Below are 23,761 nucleotides of genomic sequence, written 5' to 3'. Positions count from 1 at the left end.
TTAGGGTTAGGGGTAGGGTTAGGATCCCTTTATCACCTTTATGTTGGGGGGTGGCATATCAGTGTGTTTTCTGGTTTTTTAATATAAAAACACATGCGTTTTTAACGCAAAAAAAACGCATGCACAAAAAAACGCATGCGTCCCCATTGACTCCAATGTATTTTTTGACCCCAAAAAAACGCATGAAAACGCATGCGTTTTTTTTGGTCCAAAAAAAGCCTCTCAAAAATACTACAAGTTGCATTTCTGAAAATGAACGCAAGCAGTAAAAAAACGCATGCGTTGCAAAACGCGACCAAACGCGTACAAACAAAAACGCATGCGTTTTCAATGTTAAATGTAGGGGAAAAAAACGCATGCGTTTTTTTGAAAAAAAAAAACGCTGCAGACAAAAACGCAAGTGTGAAACCACCCTAAGTGATTTGATGGAGGCGTGGAGGAAAATATACTGAGTAGGGAGCAGCAGGCTTCTCCAGAGGCTCACTACTGTTCAGTAACATGGCGGCCATTTTGCTGAACTTGCGTGGATTGAAGTACAAAAAAATCTGTATTCTCCAGAATTAGGAGCCAGGAGCGTAACAGTCGCGGTCGCACCCTCTGTGAATATAACATGGTGCGGGCAGTAGCTGTGGGTGAGGTACTCGTCTCTTACGCCCCAGCATTTTACATGAAGATGGGGGTCTAGGCGGAGTGTGTGGACTTGTACCGTAGGGGCACTACGCCCTTGCAGGCCGTATGTAACCAATGACTTTGGTTGGCAGGACCAGATGTTTCACAGTTCAATGAGGGAGACCACCAGTCACAAATAAACTTTTTACTAATCAATAACTTTGAGGGGATATTATACAGTAGATAGCGGGCACACGACTTAATGAATGTTTCCTTCACAAAACGTAGCATTTTCCACACACATTCCCAATTCTGTCCTCTTTATCGTTCCTCTCCCTCACATCCCAATTCAGTACTGCAGCCCAGTTAACAAGAGTCCTGTTCTGAACCCGCAGATCTGGGTCTTCTTCCCCCTCTAGGGAACTCTACAGAAATGTTCAACGTCTGTACCAAGACCTACTGTCCGGGAACGGACACAAACTTCACCAGGAAGCCATTGTTACTGTTTGGGTTCGGCCTCCTCAACACCGGGTTTTTGTTGTGCTTTCATGTGCATGACAGCGCGGCAAACACCGCTTCTGATCGGCGTTAAAATCATTACTGCCGGGGAGACACCCGAGGTTCCCATGCTGTAAAAAAACAGCGTGAGCGCGCAGCTATGATCGGAGGTATAAAGTTTACCTCAGGTCATTGGTGTCGGCTGATTGGACTACTCTTCACGCCTACTGCCATTAATGACAGTGGAGACAGGAGCAGCTGATGGGAGTATTCATCAGTCGGCTCCTGCTCTGTAAATAAACAATTTATTTCCCTGTAGTTTTGATAACCAGCCGGGCCAAACTGACTGCTTGGGGCTGCAACCCTCAGCTGTCAGCTGATTATCAAGAATAGAGAGGTCCCTATACCGTATGTTTTAATTATTTAAATAAATAATTAAAAAAAAAAAATAGAGTGGGGTCCCCCCACCCATTTGTTACAACCAGCCTTGCTAAAGCAGAAAGTTGGGGGCTGGTATCCTCAGGCTGGTAAGGGGCCATGGATATATTGGCCGCCCCAGCCTAAAAATAGCAGTTGGCGGCCACCTCTGTTAGATACGAAAATTCTGGCGCTTTGCTCTACTCTTCCCACTTGCCCTCTCATTTTATATTCTGCTATTAAAAAAATGCAATGTGATTGGTTGCTGTGGTCCTATGAGAAACAACTACAGCTCTTCTTATTAGTACTATCTGTTTTTTTAATGGGTTGTCCTTGTACCCATGACAGTCTATGGGGCTATTCACATGTTAGATTTTTTTTTCCCATTTCCTATCTCATTTGCTGTCTGTTTTTCACTGATAGGAGAAGATGGAGAAACTTATTTTCCTCATCAGTGGAAAAACTGATGAAAGTCTGACCAATCTCTTGTGAAAACCACTGATGAATCGCAGTCCGTCTTTTTCATACGTCAAAAAAACTGACATCTGATCGAGGCCATCAAGTTCACATGATGCATTTGCGATATGTTTTCCTAGAACAAATGCAGGAAAATCGCTGTGTTTTTACAAAATTTTCAGAAAATTGAAGCAAAGAAAAAAAAAAAAAAAAAAAAACACATTGTGTGAGCATGGCCTAATGGGACATATTACTAAATGTAACATCATACATTGTAGCGCTTGTGGAGCCTTATTCTTTAGCCATCTTTACGCCAGGTCCATTTTTCAATTTTACGCCCTATTTATTTTCCACCCCTATTTCCAAGAGCTTTTAACGTCTATATAGATTTTTTAAAATTTTTATTTTAGTGGTTAAAAAATTCCGAACTTTTGTGGGAAATAAAAATTGGCTGATAACCATAACTTATTTATTTTTGCATCAACGGAGCAGTTTATGTTCTTGTTTTTTGTGTGTCATTTTTTTGAGCACTATTCTGGAGTACATACATTATTTTATTACATCTTTTAGGAGTGTGGGGGCCGCCAATCTGGTATTTCTAAGAGGTTTAACATTTGGGTTAATTACCTTTATATTTTTACAATACAGACTTTTTGTAGGTGCAGATGGCCTTAGATTAAGAGAATCGGGTCAATTTGATCATTATGTGATTTGATTCTGTTAGAAAAGGAGAACATGGAGAAAAAAATGCCTCTGTCTTCTCCATTATGTGAGTGCACGGAAATGAGACTGCACTCAGATGCCATCCAAGTGCAGTTCGATGGTTTCCACACACTCGTTGACTTATATGACCGAGTGTGATCCGAATATCAGATCAAACTCAGGTATGCAGCTATTTTATCCTTGAATCGACACTATATATATTTTTTTCTAACATTTATTAATTCATTTTTAGTTTTTCTAGGAGTCTTGACCCCGTGATCATTTGATTGCAATATATAATAAAAGCAATGTCACATTTCACTATATACTCCAGTATGGTAAAAAAAAAAAAATAACAAAAATACTCCAAAAATGATGTTTTTTCATCACCCTGAGGCCGGCGTCACACACAGCGTAAAACAATACGGTCCGTATATTACGGCCGTAATACGCTGAAAAGTCCCGAAAAAAGTGGTCCGTAGCTCCTCCGTAGGCAGGGTGTGTCAGCGTTTTTTGCGCATGGCATCCTCCGTATGTAATCCGTATGGCATCTGTACTGCGTGGTTTTCTCGCAGGCTAGCAAAACCAACATACCGCTATATAAGTGATCCATGTGTCCCAAAAAGAAAAGAAAATATATATATACTGTCTATATATATATATATATATATATATATATATATATGTGTCAGTAGACACATATATTAGAGAGAAAAGCCGGTAATTCAGTGCGGTGTACAGTAAAATCACACTGACAGCTTACAGTAGAATAGGTAGAATAAATGTGTACACATAGAATAGGTATATATATATATATATATGTCAGTGAGACACATATATGTATATATATTAATATTTATTCCAGCGCTAGACAGCTTGAAAGCCGGTAATTCAATTACCGGCTTTTTCCTTCTCCTTCCTAAAACCCGACATGATTTGAGACATGGTTTACATACAGTAAACCATGTCTTCTCTCCATTTTTTTTGCAGATTCCACACTACTAATGTCAGTAGTGTGTATCTGCAAAATTTGGCCGTTCTAGCTCTTAAAATAAAGGGTTAAATGGCGGAAAAAATTGGCGTGGGCTCCCGCGCAATTTTCTCCGCCAGAGTAGTAAAGCCAGTGACTGAGGGCAGATATTAATAGCCTGGAGAGGGTCCACGGTTATTGGCCCCCCCCTGGCTAAAAATATCTGCCCCCAGCCACCCCAGAAAAGGCACATCTGGAAGATGCGCCTATTCTGGCACTTGGCCACTCTCTTCCCATTCCCGTGTAGCGGTGGGATATGGGGTAATGAAGGGTTAATGCCACCTTGCTATTGTAAGGTGACATTAAGCCTAATTAATAATGGAGAGGTGTCAATTATGACACCTATCCATTATTAATCCAATACTAGTAAAGGGTTAAATAAAACACAAACACATTTTTTAAAATTATTTTAATGAAATAAAAACAATGGTTGTTGCAGTATTTTATTCAACGCCCAATCCAGTCACTGAAGACCCTCGTTCTGTGAGTAAAAAAACATAATAAACCAACAATATACTTACCCTCCGCAGATCTGTAACGTCCAACGATGTAAATCCTTCTGAAGGGGTTAAAACATTTTGCAGCAAGGAGCTGTGCTAATGCAGGCTGCTCCTCGCTGCAAAACCCCAGGGAATGAGGCTAAAAATAGATCAATGATCTATATTTAGCTTCATTTGCGGTGAGGCGTCCTCTGCTGGCTGTTCATAGATCGTGGGAAATTACCTAGAAAGCTCCCTGGCTATGAGATAAGCAAAAAAAAAAATGATATAAATGAAAAGACCAACCTATCTCCCAAAAAACAAGCCCTAATATGGCTAATTCGGCAAAAAAATAAAAAATTCACAGCTCTCCGAATATGACGATACAAAAACAAATACTGTTTTATTAAATACTGATTTTTAGGGTGTGAAAAGAGCAAATCATAAAAAATATACAAATCTGGTATCGCTGTAATCGTATTGACCTGATGAACAAATCAACATATTACTTTTATCGCTTGGTGATCGGTGCAAAAAAAAAAAAACCATAAAAACAATAACTGAATTGCTGTTTTTTGTTTATTCTGTGTCTGAAAAATCTGAATGAAAAGCACTATGTACCCCAAAGTGGTACCAACAAAATTTAGGGGTACAGTTTTTTAGAATGATGTCACTTTTGGATATTTTCTGTCATATAGGTCCCCCAAAGTCACTTCCTAAAAAAAAAAAAAAAAGAAATGTTTCAAAAATTGTGTTTCCAAATTGCGACATTTTGGCCAAATTTTCTATATTTTCACAAATAAAAGTCATATCGAACAAATGTTCTCATGAAGTACAATATGTCACGAAAAAAAACAATCTTGGAATCAGTGGGATCTGTTCCAGAGTTATAACCACATAAAGTGACAGTGGTCAGATTGAAAAAATTTTGCCTGGTCCAAATGGGCTCAGTCACTAAGGGGTTAAGGAGAGTTATAAAAAAAAAATGGCTGCTTTCTTCCAGAAACAAGGCTACACTTGCCTATAGGTTATGCGTGGCATTACAACTGAGCACTGTGCACTTTATTAAAGCCGCAATACCGCGCACAACCTGAAAACAGGTGTGGCGCTGTTTTAGGAAGAATGTAGTCATGTTTTTTTCCAACCCTGGAAAATCCCTTTAATGGTAACGGGAGGCTGTTATATGACGGTGAGAGGGCAGAGAGATTAAAACTTATAGCAGGCTGGGGTGTGTCAGAGAAGAATATGAGACACCTGCAGCGGGGGTGTGCTCCATGTAACTCACACTTTTGAATTCTCACTTCATCTGCGCTTGTATGTGGAATTAGGGCGAGTGTTATTTGTAGTAGAGCTGTGTTTGCTCAGTGAACTCAGTTATTAACTCGGTGTAGGATGCAACTTCCTACTGTGCTCAGGGAGGTGGCCATTCAAATAGAAGAATAAAAGGTTAAAGTCCTGCCTTGGAGAGAGGAGGGGAATTGTGTGACGGCGGCCGCCACTGCTGCTGCTATGTATGATTTCACTGTCTCACTTCCCTGTTGCTCTAAAAGTACAAAGATCTAACAAGTCCCAACTTCATTCTGAGTGACAATGAGCAAGTGACAGGAGCGGGCGCTGATCGTGACCTCTGGACCCAAGCACGGCAGGTGTAGCTGAGTCCACCGGGGGACCGCTCAGGTGTTCTATCCTAAACTCAATGGCGCTTCACTACATCATCCCGGGGCGATACAACCTGCCGTCTCTGCTACTGGTGAGTACCGACCAATTCTTGAAAACCTGCCATCTGTCGTTGGAGCTGCTGGAATATTTAGTCCCACAGCGACTTGTCGAGAATGGAAACGTGTTACGCTCATATAGACAAACTGACCGGCGGCGCAAAATATCTCTAAAAGGGTGCATGTATTTCCGCCATATACACAGAAGTAATGTGAGACGTTTACGGTCTATCGATAAGGCTTCTTGTCAATTGTCGGCCATTGTGCGGCATATGGTGAAACGCTGTGTAAGTGTATGTCATACTGTCATGTAAGCATCTGCATTTTTTTTAATCCTATGACGTCCAACAGACATAACATAGAAAAGATGCCATGTTCAGTGATTCCATGCAGTAGAACAAGACCGTGGTCCCCCATGAGCGGTAAGCCAGGTAACTCCTGTTAGGCTACGGTACCCACAATGAGCGCACGGTGTGATATATTTTTTTTTCCCAGTTCCAGCTAAGTAGACTGGATTTCTAGAAATCTCTTGACCACTGTGTTTTTTTTTTTTTTTTTTTTTTTTTTCAATTCTGCATAAAATGACCCGATTCTGCGATTTTGATATCTGCAACACGTCAATATCTCAGGAAATATGGCTTTTTATTTGCAAATTTTCCCCATAGACTTGAATGAGGTACGAAAACGCAGTAAAAATTGCATGTAATCCGCAAATGAAGTTTGTCAAAGAAAAATATCAGGAAGTATCGAAAAACAAAGCAGCTTTAGTTAAAGGATGACAGACCAACAAGAGTTAAGAACACGATAAAATGCATATAAAAATAAAGCATTAAAAAAAAAAAAAGCACGTAACCTAATTTATATCAGGGTATGTGCACACACTGACTATTTGGTGCAGAAATTTCTGTATCTCTTGGCAGAAAAATGCACCATATAATGTGCTTTTCCTGCGTTTTTATGCGTTTTTGGTGAAAAAATTGTCACCATTCATTAGTATGAGTGAAATCTGCAACAAAAAAAACTCAGGCCACATACACACATGTGATTATTTGGTGAGTTTTTGAGTTTTTTTTTACCTTAGAATTTGTAAGCCAAAAGCAGGAGTGGGTGAAAAAATTCAAAGGTGGCGACGTGTTTCTATTATATTTTTCCTCTGATTGTTCCTCTCCTGGTTTTGGGTTACAAATCTTGAGGTAAAAAAGTCACCAAATACTCAACGCGTGAACGTGGTCTCATCAAAGAATTGACATACAGCAAATTAATATCTGCAAGTCTCAAAAAAACAGGGTGTGCATGAGACTTCAGGATTGTCATTCACTTTGCTGGCATCAGGAAAGCCTTCCGGTTTTGTGACAAAAAAAAAGCTCCGCAAATTGTGCACAGGCCCTAATAGGAGCAGAAAATCTGCAACATCAAAAGCTCACCATGTGAACCAGGGGCATAACTATAACTAAGTGTTGAAATCGCACCTGGGCCTTGAAGCACAGGGGGCTCAAAAGGTCCCATTGGCCCATATGAACCAGTATTCTTAAAAACCTGTGATATTTGGGGCCCTGTTGGAGAGTTTACTTTGGGGCCCTCAATTTTCAAGTAACGCCACTGGTGTGAACATAACCTAATGGAGTAAAAATGCCCCGAGTGCCTGGTAGCAAAGTAGTAATGGCATGAGTGCTGTTTATGAAGTAATGATGCCACTCAAACGGCCCTTTAGTGCCCCGAATCAAGCACCATTGTCCTGAGTGCCCATTTTAGGCCACGTTCACACAGTCAGTATTTGGTCAGTATTTTACCTCAGTATTTGTAAGCTAAAACCACGAGTGGGACAATCAGAGGAAAAGTATAATAGAAACAAGTCACCATTTGTGTATTTATTTATCACCCACCCACAAATGCTGAGGTAAAAAACTCATAAAATACTCAATGTGTGAACGTGGCCATAAAGTGATAATAATGCCCCTTGTAGACACAAATGCTGTTGACAGTGGCACGACCATGACCCACAGGTCCGGGACCCCAGGGATGATAGTGATGGCATGAGGGATGCATATAGTGCCAGGTTGTCTTCAATTGGTCGAAGAAGGGGAAAGTCTCTGTAAAATCCTAAATATTCTGTAAGTTTAGTGTCCATGAAAAATGGACAAGTTTGTGCTTTTTTTTTTTAAGCTGCTGGTGTAGAGCAGAACATAATTTACAGGTTACACATCAGTTTCTCATTTATGTACGGTGCTGCACAATTTGAGGATTGGAGTCGCCCATTCAAGTGAACGGATTAGTGAAAAAAAAAAATGGACAGCACACAGTCACACAGTCACACAGCACAATCATGTGCTGACTGATTGCTCCATCACTTTTGTTTTGTTTTTTTACATATGAGACAATCTGACACACTGATCCTAATAAACCAATAAGTCTGATCCAGCACATTGACACCTGTTTTTTTTTTTGTGAAAGGGTAAAAATCTCTCACGTGTGAATTTAGCTTAAATGTTTGTAATGAGTTGATGAGTATATTGAGCTATAGAATGGCACAGTCAGACAGCCATATAAATGGGAACGAAATCGGAACTCGGTGCACAAACTGGCTGGCTGCTCACCTGACCAGAGTGTGACGTCTCCATAGAAATACATGAAGCTGTCATGCTCGGGAGAGCCGCCAGCCAGTCCGTTCATTGCTTTCCGATCTTGTTCCGATTTTATATGACTGACTGTGCCCAAAGTGTGACTTATCATCACCATTCCCATTCATTATAGTTAGTATAGCTTTCCAAAAATTCAGGTCGGCAATGAAAAAACACACACACATTTCTACATCTTTCTATGAATTTTACGGACAGCCCTACGTGCTGCTTTCATTTCTGTTTTCAGTTCCTTCTTCTCTAATCCTTAGGGTATGTTCACATGATGCGGATTTTGCTGCAGATCCGCAGCGTTTCCACAGCTGCGGATCCGCAGCAGTTTCCCATGCGTTTACAGTTCAATGTGAACCTATGGGAAACCAAAAACGCTGTGCACATGCTGCGGAAAAAAAACACGCGGAAATGCAGCGGTTTACATTCCGCAGCATGTCACTTCTTTCTGCAGATTCCGCAGCAGTTTTACAACTGCCCCTATGGAAAACCGAAGTTGTGAAAACCGCATAAAAACCGCGGTAAATCCATGATAAATCTGCAGCAAAAACGCAGCGTTTTTGCTGCAGATTTATCAAATCTGTTGCGGAAAAATCCGCAGTAGCCAAGAATACGTGTGCACATAGCTTTAAGTTTATGATGAGACCCAATGTGTATCGTATATACTATAATGTAATTCTTTAGAGGTATGACTGCAATAAGTTGACATCTAGTTGTGTTAAGGTGCATACAACAGACGAAGGGTGTAGATTCAGTTTTCAGTTTCACATAATGATATTGTCTGATGAGTGACATCCTCCAGAGGGGTGCAATGGTAGGAAATGGTGTTACCGAGGACATATTGAGACAGATTTGTCCATTACGAGACACTGTTGTGTCATTATTTTAAGCAATGTCTGTATGAATGTCTCATATGTCACCTGTTGTATTAGGGACTGCACCCCTACCAGCCCAGTTGGCTCAGGTGTCCCTCTTTTCTTTAGACATGCACTTAACTTTTAAAAATGTGACTTGAGCTGGGATCAAAGTCCACATTGAAATTCATTATAAATCTGCATGTAATAAAGGGAATGCAACATCAGGCTTTTGCTATGTAATCTGAGAGCTGCATGGCGTAGAGGCAGAGAGCCTAATTCCAGCAATGTATCACTTACTTGACTATGCTTTCCTGTTTCAATAAAATTGGTGTTTTATCAGCAGGAGATGATCACTACAAGGCTACTGGTCTCGTGTCTCCTAGTGCAACTTTGCCCCATCACTAATTAGCAGCTTTCGGTCCAAATACAGTGGACCCCGCAAAGCTGCTATACATTACAAATTCAGTGTTGGTTAGAAATGTTTATCTTGTATACACAATGAAGTTCACTCAGAGGAGTAGTGTTTTGGTTCACAGGAGGGCGGGCAAAACTGAGTGGGCCGCTAACCAGGTAACCTTGATTACATCTGGGGTATGCACCCTAATAGTAGATGTAGGAGAACCTCAGCAGATGACCGCGCTGTTACTGAAAATGATCTCTATACAAAGACCAACACTGATATTACCGCCATATGGTCAGTGGTAGATATCAGTGCTGCAGAACATATAAGTGATCCGAGTACACTTATAGATGGCGACTTACCGCTGATGTTCTTTCCGAGTCGTTCACTTTTACAGTCTTTTCCATCTGGCCCAGACCGACGTGACAACTTCTCCATCCAGGACTGGGCTGCAGAGAATACAACAAAGACACATTTTATGTCTCATATTTCCTGCATCGCCCCATCTATCTCCAACCTGCACAAACTCCTCATCCTGCTGACACCCCAATGCTGAGCCGCTGCTGCCATGTGTCCCCATTACTACACTTATTGTGTGGTACTATGTGCCTTCTAAAATCGAAAGCACCCCTCTAGAATATAGTAATGCTGGGTGCAAGTGCCCTAGAAAACAGTGTCCACATTTTGTCCCCCTAGAAAGTAATAATGCCCTGTGTGCCCATTTGACAATCACATAACCTGAGTTCCCCTATAACAATAAGTGCCCACTTTACATTTAATAATGTCCCAAGTCTGCTCCCCTATATACAGTATGATGCGCTCTTATACACTGTATAATGCCCCCTAACTGTATAGTACCATCCACACAGTATACTGACCCATTAGTAGCCCCCAAGCTGTTTGGTTCCAACACTGCATGATGACCTCTTCACTGTAATCTCCACACTGTATTATGGCCCACTAGATGGCCTCCCACTTTTCATTTAATAATGTCCCTATACACCGTATAATGCCCCCTCACTGTATATATACTGACCTCTTAGTATCCCCCAAACTGTTTGATGGCCCAGTCACTGTAATCTCCACACTGTATGATGGCCCCCTAGATAGCCTCCTTTATAGCATAATGCTCCGGATAGTCCTCAATATAGTATAATGCACTCCCCATAGGCCTCCATATAGTATAATGCACTCCCCATAGACAGACTGTATATAGAATAATGCAGGCCCCCATTGGCAGACTCCATATTATAATGCAGGCCCCCATAGGCAGACTCTATGGTATAATGCACCCCCATAGGCAGACTTTATATAGTATATTGTAGCCCCTCATAGGTTAGGAGAAATGTGGATGAAGCCTTCAACTAGGCATGGCATGAAAGGAACACTCAGGGTTCACTTGAAATTATGTTAGGTGAGCCTTACCGAAAAATCAATTGGCAAATAGCTAGCAGGTTGGTAAGGGATTAAACTAATTTGTGAATAAGATGTCCAAAAATAATGTGTCCAAAAATTACCTTCCCCTAAATTGTAAGTTTGATAAGAGCATGAAAAAGAGGGAAGAAATGATCATAATCTAAAGATCTACTACCCCCTGATATAGTCCAATCACGTGGGGCCGCTCATTTACAGTAATGGATGGCGGCTCCACCCCTATGGGAGGTGGAGCCGCATATTCATGATTATAATCGGCGGCCCCACGTGACCGCTCATACAGTAGAAGGTGCGGCGAGGACAGGAAGCAGCGCCAGCGAGGGAGCCAGGTGAGTATTTTAATAACAGTGGGAGGGGGGTGGGGACATGGAGCTTTATTTTAAACACGATTATTCATATCTTCTCTACAGCAAACGCTGCTGCAGGGAAGATATGAATCGCGGCTTCAGCACCAGTGGGGGGGACAGCGCTTACAGTAGCGGTCTCCTGCACGGCACACGGACTGCACACGGACATTGTCCGTGTGCGGTACGTGTTTTACATGGACCCATTGACTTTACCCCTTCCCGACCCATGACGCCACGTAGGCGTCATGAAAGTCGGTGCCAATCCAACCCATGACGCCTATGTGGCGTCATGGAAAGATCGCGTCCCTGCAGATCGGGTGAAAGGGTTAACTCCCATTTCACCCGATCTGCAGGGACAGGGGGAGTGGTAGTTTAGCCCAGGGGGGGTGGCTTCACCCCCCCCCCCCGTGGCTACGATCGCTCTGATTGGCAGTTTCACTTTCAACAGCCAATCAGAGCGATTTGTAATATTTCACCTATTATAACGGGTGAAATATTACAATCCAGCCATGGCCGATGCTGAAATATCATCGGCCATGGCTGGAAATACTAATGTGCCCCCACCCCACCCCACCGATCGCCCCCCCAGCCCTCCGATCTGCCCGGTACACTGCCCCGCTCCCCTCCGTCCTGTGCTCCGCTCCCCCCCGTGCTCTTGTCCGCTCACCCCCGTGCTCCAATCACCCCCCTGTGCTCCAATCACCCCCCCCTGCACTCCGATCCACCCCCCCCGTGCTCCGTTCCACCCCCCCCGTGCTCCGTTCCAGCCCCCCCCATGCTCCGTTCCACCCCTCCCCGTGCTCCGTTCTTCCACCCCTCCCCGTGCTCCGTTCCACCCCTCCTGCGCTCCGATTCCCCCCCCCCCCGTGCTCCCACCCCCACCCCATCATACTTACCGATCCTGCCGGGGTCCGTCCGTCTTCTCCCCGGGCGCCGCCATCTTCCAAAATGGCGGGCGCATGCGCAGTGCGCCCGCCGAGTCTGCCGGCCGGCAGATTCGTTCCAAAGTGCATTTTGATCACTGAGATATAATCTCTCAGTGATCAAAATAAAAAAATAATAAATGACCCCCCCCCCCCTTTGTCACCCCCATAGGTAGGGACAATAAAAAGAATAAATAATTTTTTTTTTCCACTAATGTTAGAATAGGGTTAGGGGTAGGGTTAGCGGTAGGGTTAGGGGTAGGGTTTCCTTATGTGCACACGTATTCTGGTCCTCTGCGGATTTGATAAATCCGCAGTGCTAAACCGCTGCGGATTTATCGCGGATTTACCGCGTTTTTTCTGCGCATTTCACTGCGGTTTTACAACTGCGATTTTCTATTGGAGCAGTTGTAAAACCGCTGCGGAATCCGCACAAAGAAGTGACATGCTGCGGAATGTAAACCGCTGCGTTTCCGTGCAGTTTTGTGCATGTGTACAGCGATTTTTGTTTCCCATGGGTTTGCATTGAACTGTAAACTCATGGGAAACTGCTGCGGATCCGCAGCGTTTTCCGCAGCGTGTGCACATACCTTTTAGAATTAGGCTATGTGCCCACACTGCGGATTGGCAGCTGCGGATTCGCAGCAGTGTTCCATCAGGTGTACAGTACCATGTAAACCTATGGAAAACCAAATCCGCTGTGCCCATGGTGCAGAAAATACCGCGCGGGAACGCTGCGTTGTATTTTCCACAGCATGTCAATTCTTTGTGCGGATTCCGCAGCGTTTTACACCTGTTCCTCAACAGGAATCCGCAGGTGAAATCCGCACAAAAAACACTGGAAATCCGCGGAAAGTCCGCAGGTAAAACGCAGTGCCTTTTACCCGCGGATTTTTCAAAAATGATGCTGAAAAATCTCACACGAATCCGCAACGTGGGCACATAGCCTTAGGGTTAGGGTTGGAATTAGGGTTGTGATTAGGGTTATGGCTACAGTTGGGATTAGAGTTAGGGGTGTGTTGGGGTTAGTGTTGGAGGTAGAATTGAGGGGTTTCCACTGTTTAGGCACATCAGGGGGTCTCCAAACGCAACATGGCGCCACCATTGATTCCAGCCAATCTCGTATTCAAAAAGTCAAATGGTGCTCCCTCAATTCCGAGCCCCGACGTGCGCCCAAACAGTGGTTTACCCCCACATATGGGGTACCAGCATACTCAGGATAAACTGCGCAACAATTACTGGGGTCCAATTTATCCTGTTACCCTTGTGAAAATAAAAAAATGCTTGCTAAAACATCATTTTTGAGGAAAGAAAAATGATTTTTTATTTTCACGGCTCTGCGTTGTAAACGTCTGTGAAGCACTTGGGGGTTCAAAGTCCTCACCACACATCTAGATAAGTTCCTTGGGGGGTCTAGTTTCTAAAATGGGGTCACTTGTGGGGGGTTTCTACTGTTTAGGAACACCAGGGGCTCTGCAAACGCAATGTGACGCCCGCAGACCATTCCATCAAATTCTGCATTTCAAAAGTCACTACTTCCCTTCTGAGCCCCGACGTGTGCCCAAACAGTGGTTTACCCCCACACATGGGGTATCAGCGTACTCAGGAGAAACTGGACAACAACTTTTGGGGTCCAATTTCTCCTGTAACCCTTGGGAAAATAAAAAATTGCAGGCTAAAAGATCATTTTTGAGAAAATATTTTTTTTTTTTTTTTTTTCATGGCTCTGCGTTATAAACTTCTGTGAAGCATTTGGGGGTTCAAAGTCCTCACCACACATCTAGATTAGTTCCTTTGGGGGTCTAGTTTCCAAAATGGGGTCATTTCTGGGGGATCTCCAATGTTTAGGCACACAGGGGCTCTCCAAACGTGACATGGTGTCCGCTAATGATTGGAGCTAATTTTCCATTTAAAAAGCCAAATGGCGTGCCTTCCCTTCCGAGCCCTGCCGTGCGCCCAAACAGTGGTTTACCCCCACATATGGGGTATCTGCGTACTCAGGACAAACTGGACAACAACATTTGGGGTCCAATTTCTCCTATTACCCTTGGCAAAATAGGAAATTCCAGGCTAAAAAATCATTTTTGAGGAAAGAAAAATTATTTTTTATTTTCATGGCTCTGCGTTATAAACTTCTGTGAAGCACCTGGGGGTTTAAAGTGCTCAATATGCATATAGATAAGTTCCTTGGGGGGTCTAGTTTCCAAAATGGGGTCACTTGTGGGGGATCTCCAATGTTTAGGCACACAGGGGCTCTCCAAATGCGACATGGTGTCTGCTAACAATTGGAGCTAATTTTCCATTCTAAAAGTCAAATGGCACGCCTTCCCTTCCGAGCCCTGCCGAGTGCCCAAACAGTGGTTTACCCCCACATATGAGGTATTGTCGTACTCGGGAGAAATTGCCCAACAAATTTTATGATCCATTTTATCCTATTGCCCATGTGAAAATGAAAAAATTGAGGCGAAAATAATTTTTTGTGTGGGAAAAAAAGGTACTTTTTCATTTTTACAGATCAATTTGTGAAGCACCTGAGGGTTTAAAGTGCTCAATATGCATATAGATAAGTTCCTTGGGGCGTCTAGTTTCCAAAATGGGGTCACTTGTGGGGGAGCTCCAATTTTTAGGCACATGGGGGCTCTCCAAACGTAACATGGTGTCCGCTAAAGAGTGGAGCCAATTTTTGATTCAAAAAGTCAAATGGCGCTCCTTCCCTTCTAAGCCCTGCCGTGCGCCCAAACAGTGGTTTACCCCCACATATGAGGTATCAGCGTACTCAGGACAAATTGGACAACAACTTTCGTGGTTCAGTTTCTCCTTTTACCATTGGGAAAATAAAAAAATTGTTGCTAAAAGAAAATTTTTGTGACTAAAAAGTTAAATGTTTATTTTTTCCTTCCATGTTGCTTCTGCTGCTGTGAAGCACCTGAAGGGTTAATAAACTTCTTGAATGTGGTTTTGAGTACCTTGAGGGGTGCAGTTTTTAGAATGGTGTCACTTTTGGGTATTTTCAGCCATATAGACCCCTCAAACTGACTTCAAATGTGAGGTGGTCCCTAAAAAAAAATGGTTTTGTAAATTTCGTTGTAAAAATGAGAAATCGCTGGTCAAATTTTAACCCTTATAACTTCCTAGCAAAAAAAAATTTTGTTTCCAAAATTGTGCTGATGTAAAGTAAACATGTGGGAAATGTTATTTATTAACTATTTTGTGTCACATAACTCTCTGGTTTAACAGAATAAAAATTCAAAATGTGAAAATTGCGAAATTTTCAAAATTTTCGCCAAATTTCCGTTTTTATCACAAACGCAGATTTTATTGACCTAAATTTACCACTAACATGAAGCCCAATATGTCACGAAAAAACAGTCTCAGAACCGCTAGGATACGTTGAAGCGTTCCTGAGTTATTACCTCATAAAGGGACACTGGTCAGAATTGCAAAAAACGGCAAGGTCTTTAAGGTCAAAATAGGCTGGGTCATGAAGGGGTTAATGGGTCCGTGTAATCCGTGCGCTCCAACGAACACTGACATGTCTCCGTGTTTTGGCACACGGAGACACGGTCCGCAAAAAATCAATGACATGTGCACAGATGCATTGATTTCACTGTGTCTACGTGTGTCAGTGGCTCCGGTACGTGAGGAAACGGTCACCTCACGTACCGGAGCCACTGACGTGTGAAACCGGCCTTAGATATCTAATTGATAAAGCGCTTCTGTAAAGATGGGGCAGACATGCATAGGTTGGTGTAACCTGTTTAGCCACAAAGGGGCCCAAGAGGTAAAGGGGGATCCGAGCTTTTGGACCACAAAGGGCCCGTATATTGGCCTTCTTCTTCCGTTGTCGACTCCTGCTGGTGATTATGTGTAAAATTGGCCTCAGACGTTAGATACGGTATATATAGCCACCCATCCTAACCATTAAGGCTTGCTCACACAAGTGAGTGGTAGCACTCGGACCAATGTTATATTATGAGCACAGATCTGGGTATTTTTTCCTCATGCCAATCTGTATGAGATAAAAATTGCAGCACGCTGCGAGTGGCTCCGCAAATCAGGTCACGTGCATCATACAAGTCTATGGGTGCATACAAAACATTGGACTGCACTCAGATGTCATCCGAGTGCAGTCTGATTTTTTATATATATATATATATATATATATATATATATATATACAATGGAGAAGATGGAGAAATTAAGTTCTCCATCTTCTCCACACCTGTGATCAGCCGAGAGACTCTGATTACAGGAAACTGAGATTTGACTCCAACTCTGTGGTCAGTGACAGGGTATCGCAGTGACAGGGTATAGGTGAAGCATCTGCCCCGCAGGGAATTCCTGTGCAGTCACTGCTGTTATGTGTCATGCCTCACTATGCTGACATGTTGGCTGCCATAGTCTATAAATTCTGACAGCAGATGTTAGTCGCCCATGGTAGGCTGCTAGCCGCAGGTGTCCCGCATACGTCTCCGCCATGTGCAGTGCAGCCATGTCTGATCTCCTACCAGTCCTTAATGGCCCTTAATAAGAAACCAATTCTCGTTATTTTATTTTTTTTTAAACCTCAGCATTTCAGCAGTCGTAACAATATAATAATTGTCATTGAAGTGGATTAATGCCTTTTTAGCAATGGAGAAATTATTTTTTTTTTTGTGCTGCTTGGACAGAGATATAAATTACTGTATAATTTATAGAGCGCACATAATTTTTTTTTTTTTTTGTGCTGCAAATTTAAAAAAATTAATTTTGCCATTTATTTTGTACCATGTTTACCTAGTACCTGTATTATGATATGTGTAATTTATGGGTTACAAAATGCTTTTTATACTTGTTCGTGTTTTTTTTTTTTTTTTTTCTTATACAGGTATGTATGATGATTTTTTATTACAGTTTTATTCCATTTTTTTTTTTTTTATTCTATTAATCATAATGATGATTTGTTTTCACCAGTCAGTGGAGGTCTAATTTCTGGGACCCCCACTGATCAGCAGAAAAGTGAATTTTTAACCCATTATTATGTGGAGTGATTATTTGTGTACATGCTCAACTGCAGCCCCATTAGTTCCCTATGGGAATTGACTTTTTCTGGCAGATCTACAGAGAATAAATGGAAAGGCCGTCAGGCATCCAACCTGAAGGACCAATTTGTAACCGAATAAAAGTGCCTCGTTAGGGCTAAAAACGACCCCTTCTGTAGATCGTTGTATCTCCCATTGCTCGGAAGCCCGCCGATCAGGCTTGTTTCCACCGGACAACCTATAAATGCACTAATGGGGTAATAGGAGGACATTGAAGAATATGATTCTTCCTACTGAGTAGTGAGAAGTGTGCGCAGAGCAGGACAAACTGTAACCTGGTAGGTGTGTCACTGTTAGGGCCCCTTTCCACTTGTGAGGAAAACGGACGAGTGCAATCCGATAAAAAATCGGATTGCACTCGGACCAATGTTAATCAATACAGGTCCTTCTCAAAAAATTAGCATATAGTGTTAAATTTCATTATTTACCATAATGTAATGATTACAATTAAACTTTCATATATTATAGATTCATTATCCACCAACTGAAATTTGTCAGGTCTTTTATTGTTTTAATACTGATGATTTTGGCATACAACTCCTGATAACCCAAAAAACCTGTCTCAATAAATTAGCATATCAAGAAAAGGTTCTCTAAACGACCTATTACCCTAATCTTCTGAATCAACTAATTAACTCTAAACACATGCAAAAGATACCTGAGGCTTTTATAAACTCCCTGCCTGGTTCATTACTCAAAACCCCCATCATGGGTAAGACTAGCGACCTGACAGATGTCAAGAAGGCCATCATTGACACCCTCAAGCAAGAGGGTAAGACCCAGAAAGAAATTTCTCAACAAATAGGCTGTTCCCAGAGTGCTGTATCAAGGCACCTCAATGGTAAGTCTGTTGGAAGGAAACAATGTGGCAGAAAACGCTGTACAACGAGAAGAGGAGACCGGACCCTGAGGAAGATTGTGGAGAAGGACCGATTCCAGACCTTGGGGAACCTGAGGAAGCAGTGGACTGAGTCTGGTGTGGAAACATCCAGAGCCACCGTGCACAGGCGTGTGCAGGAAATGGGCTACAGGTGCCGCATTCCCCAGGTAAAGCCACTTTTGAACCATAAACAGCGGCAGAGGCGCCTGACCTGGGCTACAGAGAAGCAGCACTGGACTGTTGCTAAGTGGTCCCAAGTACTTTTTTCTGATGAAAGCAAATTTTGCATGTCATTCGGAAATCAAGGTGCCAGAGTCTGGAGGAAGACTGGGGAGAAGGAAATGCCAAAATGCCTGAAGTCCAGTGTCAAGTACCCACAGTCAGTGATGGTGTGGGGTGCCATGTCAGCTGCTGGTGTTGGTCCACTGTGTTTCATCAAGGGCAGGGTCAATGCAGCTAGCTATCAGGAGATTTTGGAGCACTTCATGCTTCCATCGGCTGAAATGCTTTATGGAGATGAAGATTTCATTTTTCAGCACGACCTGGCACCTGCTCACAGTGCCAAAACCACTGGTAAATGGTTTACTGACCATGGTATTACTGTGCTCAATTGGCCTGCCAACTCTCCTGACCTGAACCCCATAGAGAATCTGTGGGATATTGTGAAGAGAAAGTTGAGAGACGCAAGACCCAACACTCTGGATGAGCTTAAGGCCGCTATTGAAGCATCCTGGGCCTCCATAACATCTCAGCAGTGTCACAGGCTGATTGCCTCCATGCCACGCCGCATTGAAGCAGTCATTTCTGCCAAAGGATTCCCGACCAAGTATTGAGTGCATAACTGAACATTATTATTTGATGTTTTTTTTGTTTGTTATTAAAAAACACTTTTATTTGATTGGATGGGTGAAATATGCTAATTTATTGAGACAGGTTTTTTGGGTTATCAGGAGTTGTATGCCAAAATCCTCAGTATTAAAACAATAAAAGACCTGACAAATTTCAGTTGGTGGATAATGAATCTATAATAAATGAAAGTTTAATTGTAATCATTACATTATGGTAAATAATGAAATTTAACACTATATGCTAATTGTTTGAGAAGGACCTGTATGTGACACTCCATTTGCGATTTTTTTTTTTTTTTTTTTTTTTTTTTTTTTTTTTTTTTTTTTTCCCAGCCGAAATCGGACTGAGAAAAATCTGTGTCGGCTGAGAAAAAAATCGCAGCATGCTGCGTATTGCTGAGATTCTCGGACGAGACTCGCCAATGCAAGTCAATGGGTGCGAGAAAAAAAACGCACAGCACTCGCACCATGCGAGTGCTGTCCGATTTTTACGCACCCGTGTCCATGGAAAAGCCGGCAATTCAGCGCAGAGTACAGTAAAATCACACTGACAGGTTAGATGAGAGTAGATATATACACATAGAATAGGTATATATACATATATATATATATGTCAGGGAGACACCTATATATATATTTATATTTAATGCAGCGCTAGATAGCTTTAAAGCTGGTAATTCAATTACCGGCTTTTGCTTTCTCCTTCACAAACCCGACATGATATGAGACCTGGTTTACATACAGTAAACCATCTCATATCACCATTTTTTTTGCATATTCCACACTACTAATGTTAGTAGTGTGGATATGCAAAATTTGGGCGTTCTAGCTATTATATTTAAGGGTTAAATGGCGGAAAAAATTGGCGTGGGCTCCCGCACAATTTTCTCCGCCAGAGTAGTAAAGCCAGTGACTGAGGGCAGATATTAATAGCCTGGAGAGGGTCCATGGTTATTGGCCCCCCCCCCTGGCTAAAAACACTTGCCCCCAGCCACCCCAGAAAAGGCACATCTGGAAGATGCGCCTATTCTGGCACTTGGCCACTCTCTTCCCATTCCCGTGTAGCGGTGGGATATGGGGTAATGAAGGGTTAATGCCACCTTGCAATTGTAAGGTGACATTAAGCCTAATTAATAATGGAGAGGCGTCAATTATGACACCTATCCATTATTAATCCAATTGAAAGAAAGGGTTAAAAAAATACACACACACATTATTAAAAATTATTTTAATGAAATAAAAACAAAGGTTGTTGTAATTTTTTATTTAACGCCCAATCCACTCAGTGAAGACCCTCGTTCTGTGACAAAAAAAAAAATAATAAACCAACAATATACTTACCTTCCACAGATCAAGGAAAGTTCCCACGATCTAGGAACAGCCAGCAGAGGGCGCCTCACCGCAAATGAAGCTAAATATAGCTCATTGATCTATATTTAGACTCATTCCCCGGGGTTTTGCAGCGAGGAGTAGCATTGCATTAGCAAAGCTCCTGGCTACAAAATGTTTTAACCCCTTCAGAAGGATTTACATCGTTGGACTTTACAGATCTGTGGAAGGTAAGTATATTGTTGGTTTATTATTTTTTTTTTTTGTCACAGAACGAGGGTCTTCACTGAGTGGATTGGGCGTTAAATAAAAAATTACAACAACCTTTGTTTTTATTTCATTAAAATAATTTTTAATAATGTGTGTGTATTTTTTTAACCCTTTCTTTCAATTGGATTAATAATGGATAGGTGTCATAATTGACGCCTCTCCATTATTAATTAGGCTTAATGTCACCTTACAATTGCAAGGTGGCATTAACCCTTCATTACCCCATATCCCACCGCTACACGGGAATGGGAAGAGTGGCCAAGTGCCAGAATAGGCGCATCTTCCAGATGTGCCTTTTCTGGGGTGGCTGGGGGCAGGTGTTTTTAGCCAGGGGGGGGGCCAATAACCATGGACCCTCTCCAGGCTATTAATATCTGCCCTCAGTCACTGGCTTTACTACTCTGGCGGAGAAAATTGTGCGGGAGCCCACGCCAATTTTTTCCGCCATTTAACCCTTAAATATAATAGCTAGAACGCCCAAATTTTGCATATACACACTACTAACATTAGTAGTGTGGAATATGCAAAAAAAATGGTGATATGAGATGGTTTACTGTATGTAAACCAGGTCTCATATCATGTCGGGTTTGTGAAGGAGAAAGTAAAAGCCGGTAATTGAATTACCAGCTTTAAAGCTATCTAGCGCTGCATTATATATATATATATATATATGTGTCTCCCTGACATATATATATGTATATATACCTATTCTATGTGTATATATCTACTCTAATCTAACCTGTCACTGTGATTTTACTGTACTCTGCGCTGAATTACCGGCTTTTCAAAGGAGACCCGTGCGTAAAAATCGGACAGCAATACGGATGTCATACGGATGTTGCGATAAAAAAATCGCATGACACTCGCATGACACTCGCATGGCACTCGCAGACGTTACATCAGTTTTTTCGGTCCGTAAATCGGACCATTTTTTTCTCACACAAGTGGAGATGAGCCCTTAAGCTGTTTGCGGTGGTTGCAGAGTGTACCGTCTCTTTAAGGACTGCTCACTTTACATGGCAGTAGGACGGGTTAGAACTGTATTTAGCGCCCTATGGTTTGTGACTACACTGTTATGCAGCTGCGGGTCATTGGAAAAGTGTAAGTTAGGGTGCAGACAGACGGCCGTATTTTCATCGCAGTGTCCGGACTGGCCCAACACCTCTCCTGACCTGAGCATGACAGTGTGAGGTATTTCTATACAGCTGTCATGCTCAGGTCAGGAGAACCGACGGTCAGTCCATGTAGTGCGATGCCATCCTCGCATGAATTATATGGCCGTCTGTCTGCGTGCTTAGTGGTATAGGAAACATGAGAATGCAAAGAGGTGGAGAAAAGTTACCATTCTAAGGCTGGGGTCCCATCTGCGCATTATCTGTCATCCGAGAGAATTGGCCTAATCGCACTCTATGTAATGTCTTCATAACCTAATAACCTTAATAACCTAGTAAAGAATATTCAGGTATATGGAGACATTCCATAGAGGTAACTCTCTTGGGACTCACTACTTGTCTGTGACTAGTCCATTAACCCCTTTCCGATGTTGGGCGTAATAATATGCCCAAGTCGGACTCCCTCCCTTTGATGTGGGCTCTGGCGCTAAGCCCACATCTTTCCCGGCACATGTCAGCTGTTTTGAACAACTGACATGTGCCTCTAACAGCCGCGGGTGGAATCGCGATCCACCCGCGGCTGTTAATCCGTTAAATGCTGCTGTCATTCTCTGACCGGAGCATTTAACTCACGCTTCCGGGAAGCGTGCCGGATATCCCGCCCATCGCACATGATTGCGGGTCACCGGTGGGTTGGCATGACAATCAGAGATCTCCATAGCAAGTGAGCATTTCTGCTACATACAAGCGACCTGATCATCGCCTGTGTGTAGCCGAGGCAAATGGACAACTGCAGCTTCTAGTCTCTCATGGAGGCTATTGAAGCATGCAGAAAGTAAAAAACAAAAAAAGGTTTTAAAAATATTTTAAATAATGAAGGTTCAAATCACCGCTCTTTCACTCCATTCAAAATAAAACAATTAAAAAAATCAAATATACACACATTTGGTATCACTGCATTCAAAATCAACCGATCTATCAATATAGAGAAAAAATTAACCCGATCGTTGAACGGTATAACAAGGAGAAAAGTAAAAACGCCAGAATTATGTGTTTTTTGGTCACCGCTACATTACACTGAAAACGGGCGATCAAAAGATCATATCTGAACCAAAAAAGTATAATAAAAACATCAGCTCGGCACACAAAAAAATAAGCCCTCATCCAACCCAAGATCACGAAAAATTGAGACTTTACTGGTCTCAGAAAATGCCACCATCTTATTTTTTTTAATACCAAAGTTTGGATTTTTTTTCCACACTAAAATAAAAAAAGAACCTTGGTAAAAAAAATTTAAAAAAACTGTGGAATTGCACTTTTTTTTGCAATTTCACCGCACTTGGAATTTTTTTCCCCCCCATTTTACAGTACACGATATGCTAAAAGCAATGGTGTCATTCAAAAGTACAACTTGTCCCACAAAAAACAAGCCCTGACATGGCCATATTGACCAAAAAATAAAAAAGTTCTGGCTTTGGGAAGAAGGGGAGCGAAAAACGAAAACACAAACGGAAAATCTTGAAGTAGTCTATTGTAAGTGGCTTTTTTTTTTAGACTGTTTTTTAAACTTTAATAACAAAAATGAAAAAAAAAATAGCATTATTATGTAATATAAAATTTCTAACACCAGAAACATCCTCCTAAGATTACCACTGCTGGCCAATCATATCTTTTGGATTACAGGAAAACCATGGAATTGTATACAAAAAATAAAACGTACAATGGCGGGAATCGTCAAGAATGGAGT

At 42.2% G+C, this 23,761-nt stretch overlaps 1 protein-coding gene across 3 annotated transcripts in view; it reads left to right on the top strand.

The window, feature by feature from the left end:
• Nucleotides 1-5,648: 5,648 nt before the first annotated feature.
• The window catches only part of PTPRH (protein tyrosine phosphatase receptor type H), a 167,415-nt gene continuing 149,302 nt past the window's right edge, over nucleotides 5,649-23,761 (top strand). For 2 of the 3 annotated variants that reach the window (XM_069740843.1, XM_069740842.1), the window contains exon 1: nucleotides 5,667-5,941. In XM_069740843.1, the coding sequence (XP_069596944.1) occupies nucleotides 5,888-5,941 (54 nt within the window). In that variant the 5' untranslated portion in view covers nucleotides 5,667-5,887. Of the gene's footprint in view, nucleotides 5,942-23,761 lie in introns of all 3 variants that reach the window. The other variant, XM_069740841.1, reaches the window with a different exon arrangement.

This window comes from Ranitomeya imitator, chromosome 10, assembly GCF_032444005.1.
Source record: "Ranitomeya imitator isolate aRanImi1 chromosome 10, aRanImi1.pri, whole genome shotgun sequence".
Lineage (NCBI taxonomy): Eukaryota > Metazoa > Chordata > Amphibia > Anura > Dendrobatidae > Ranitomeya > Ranitomeya imitator.
This window is presented reverse-complemented; position numbering and strand designations above follow the sequence as displayed.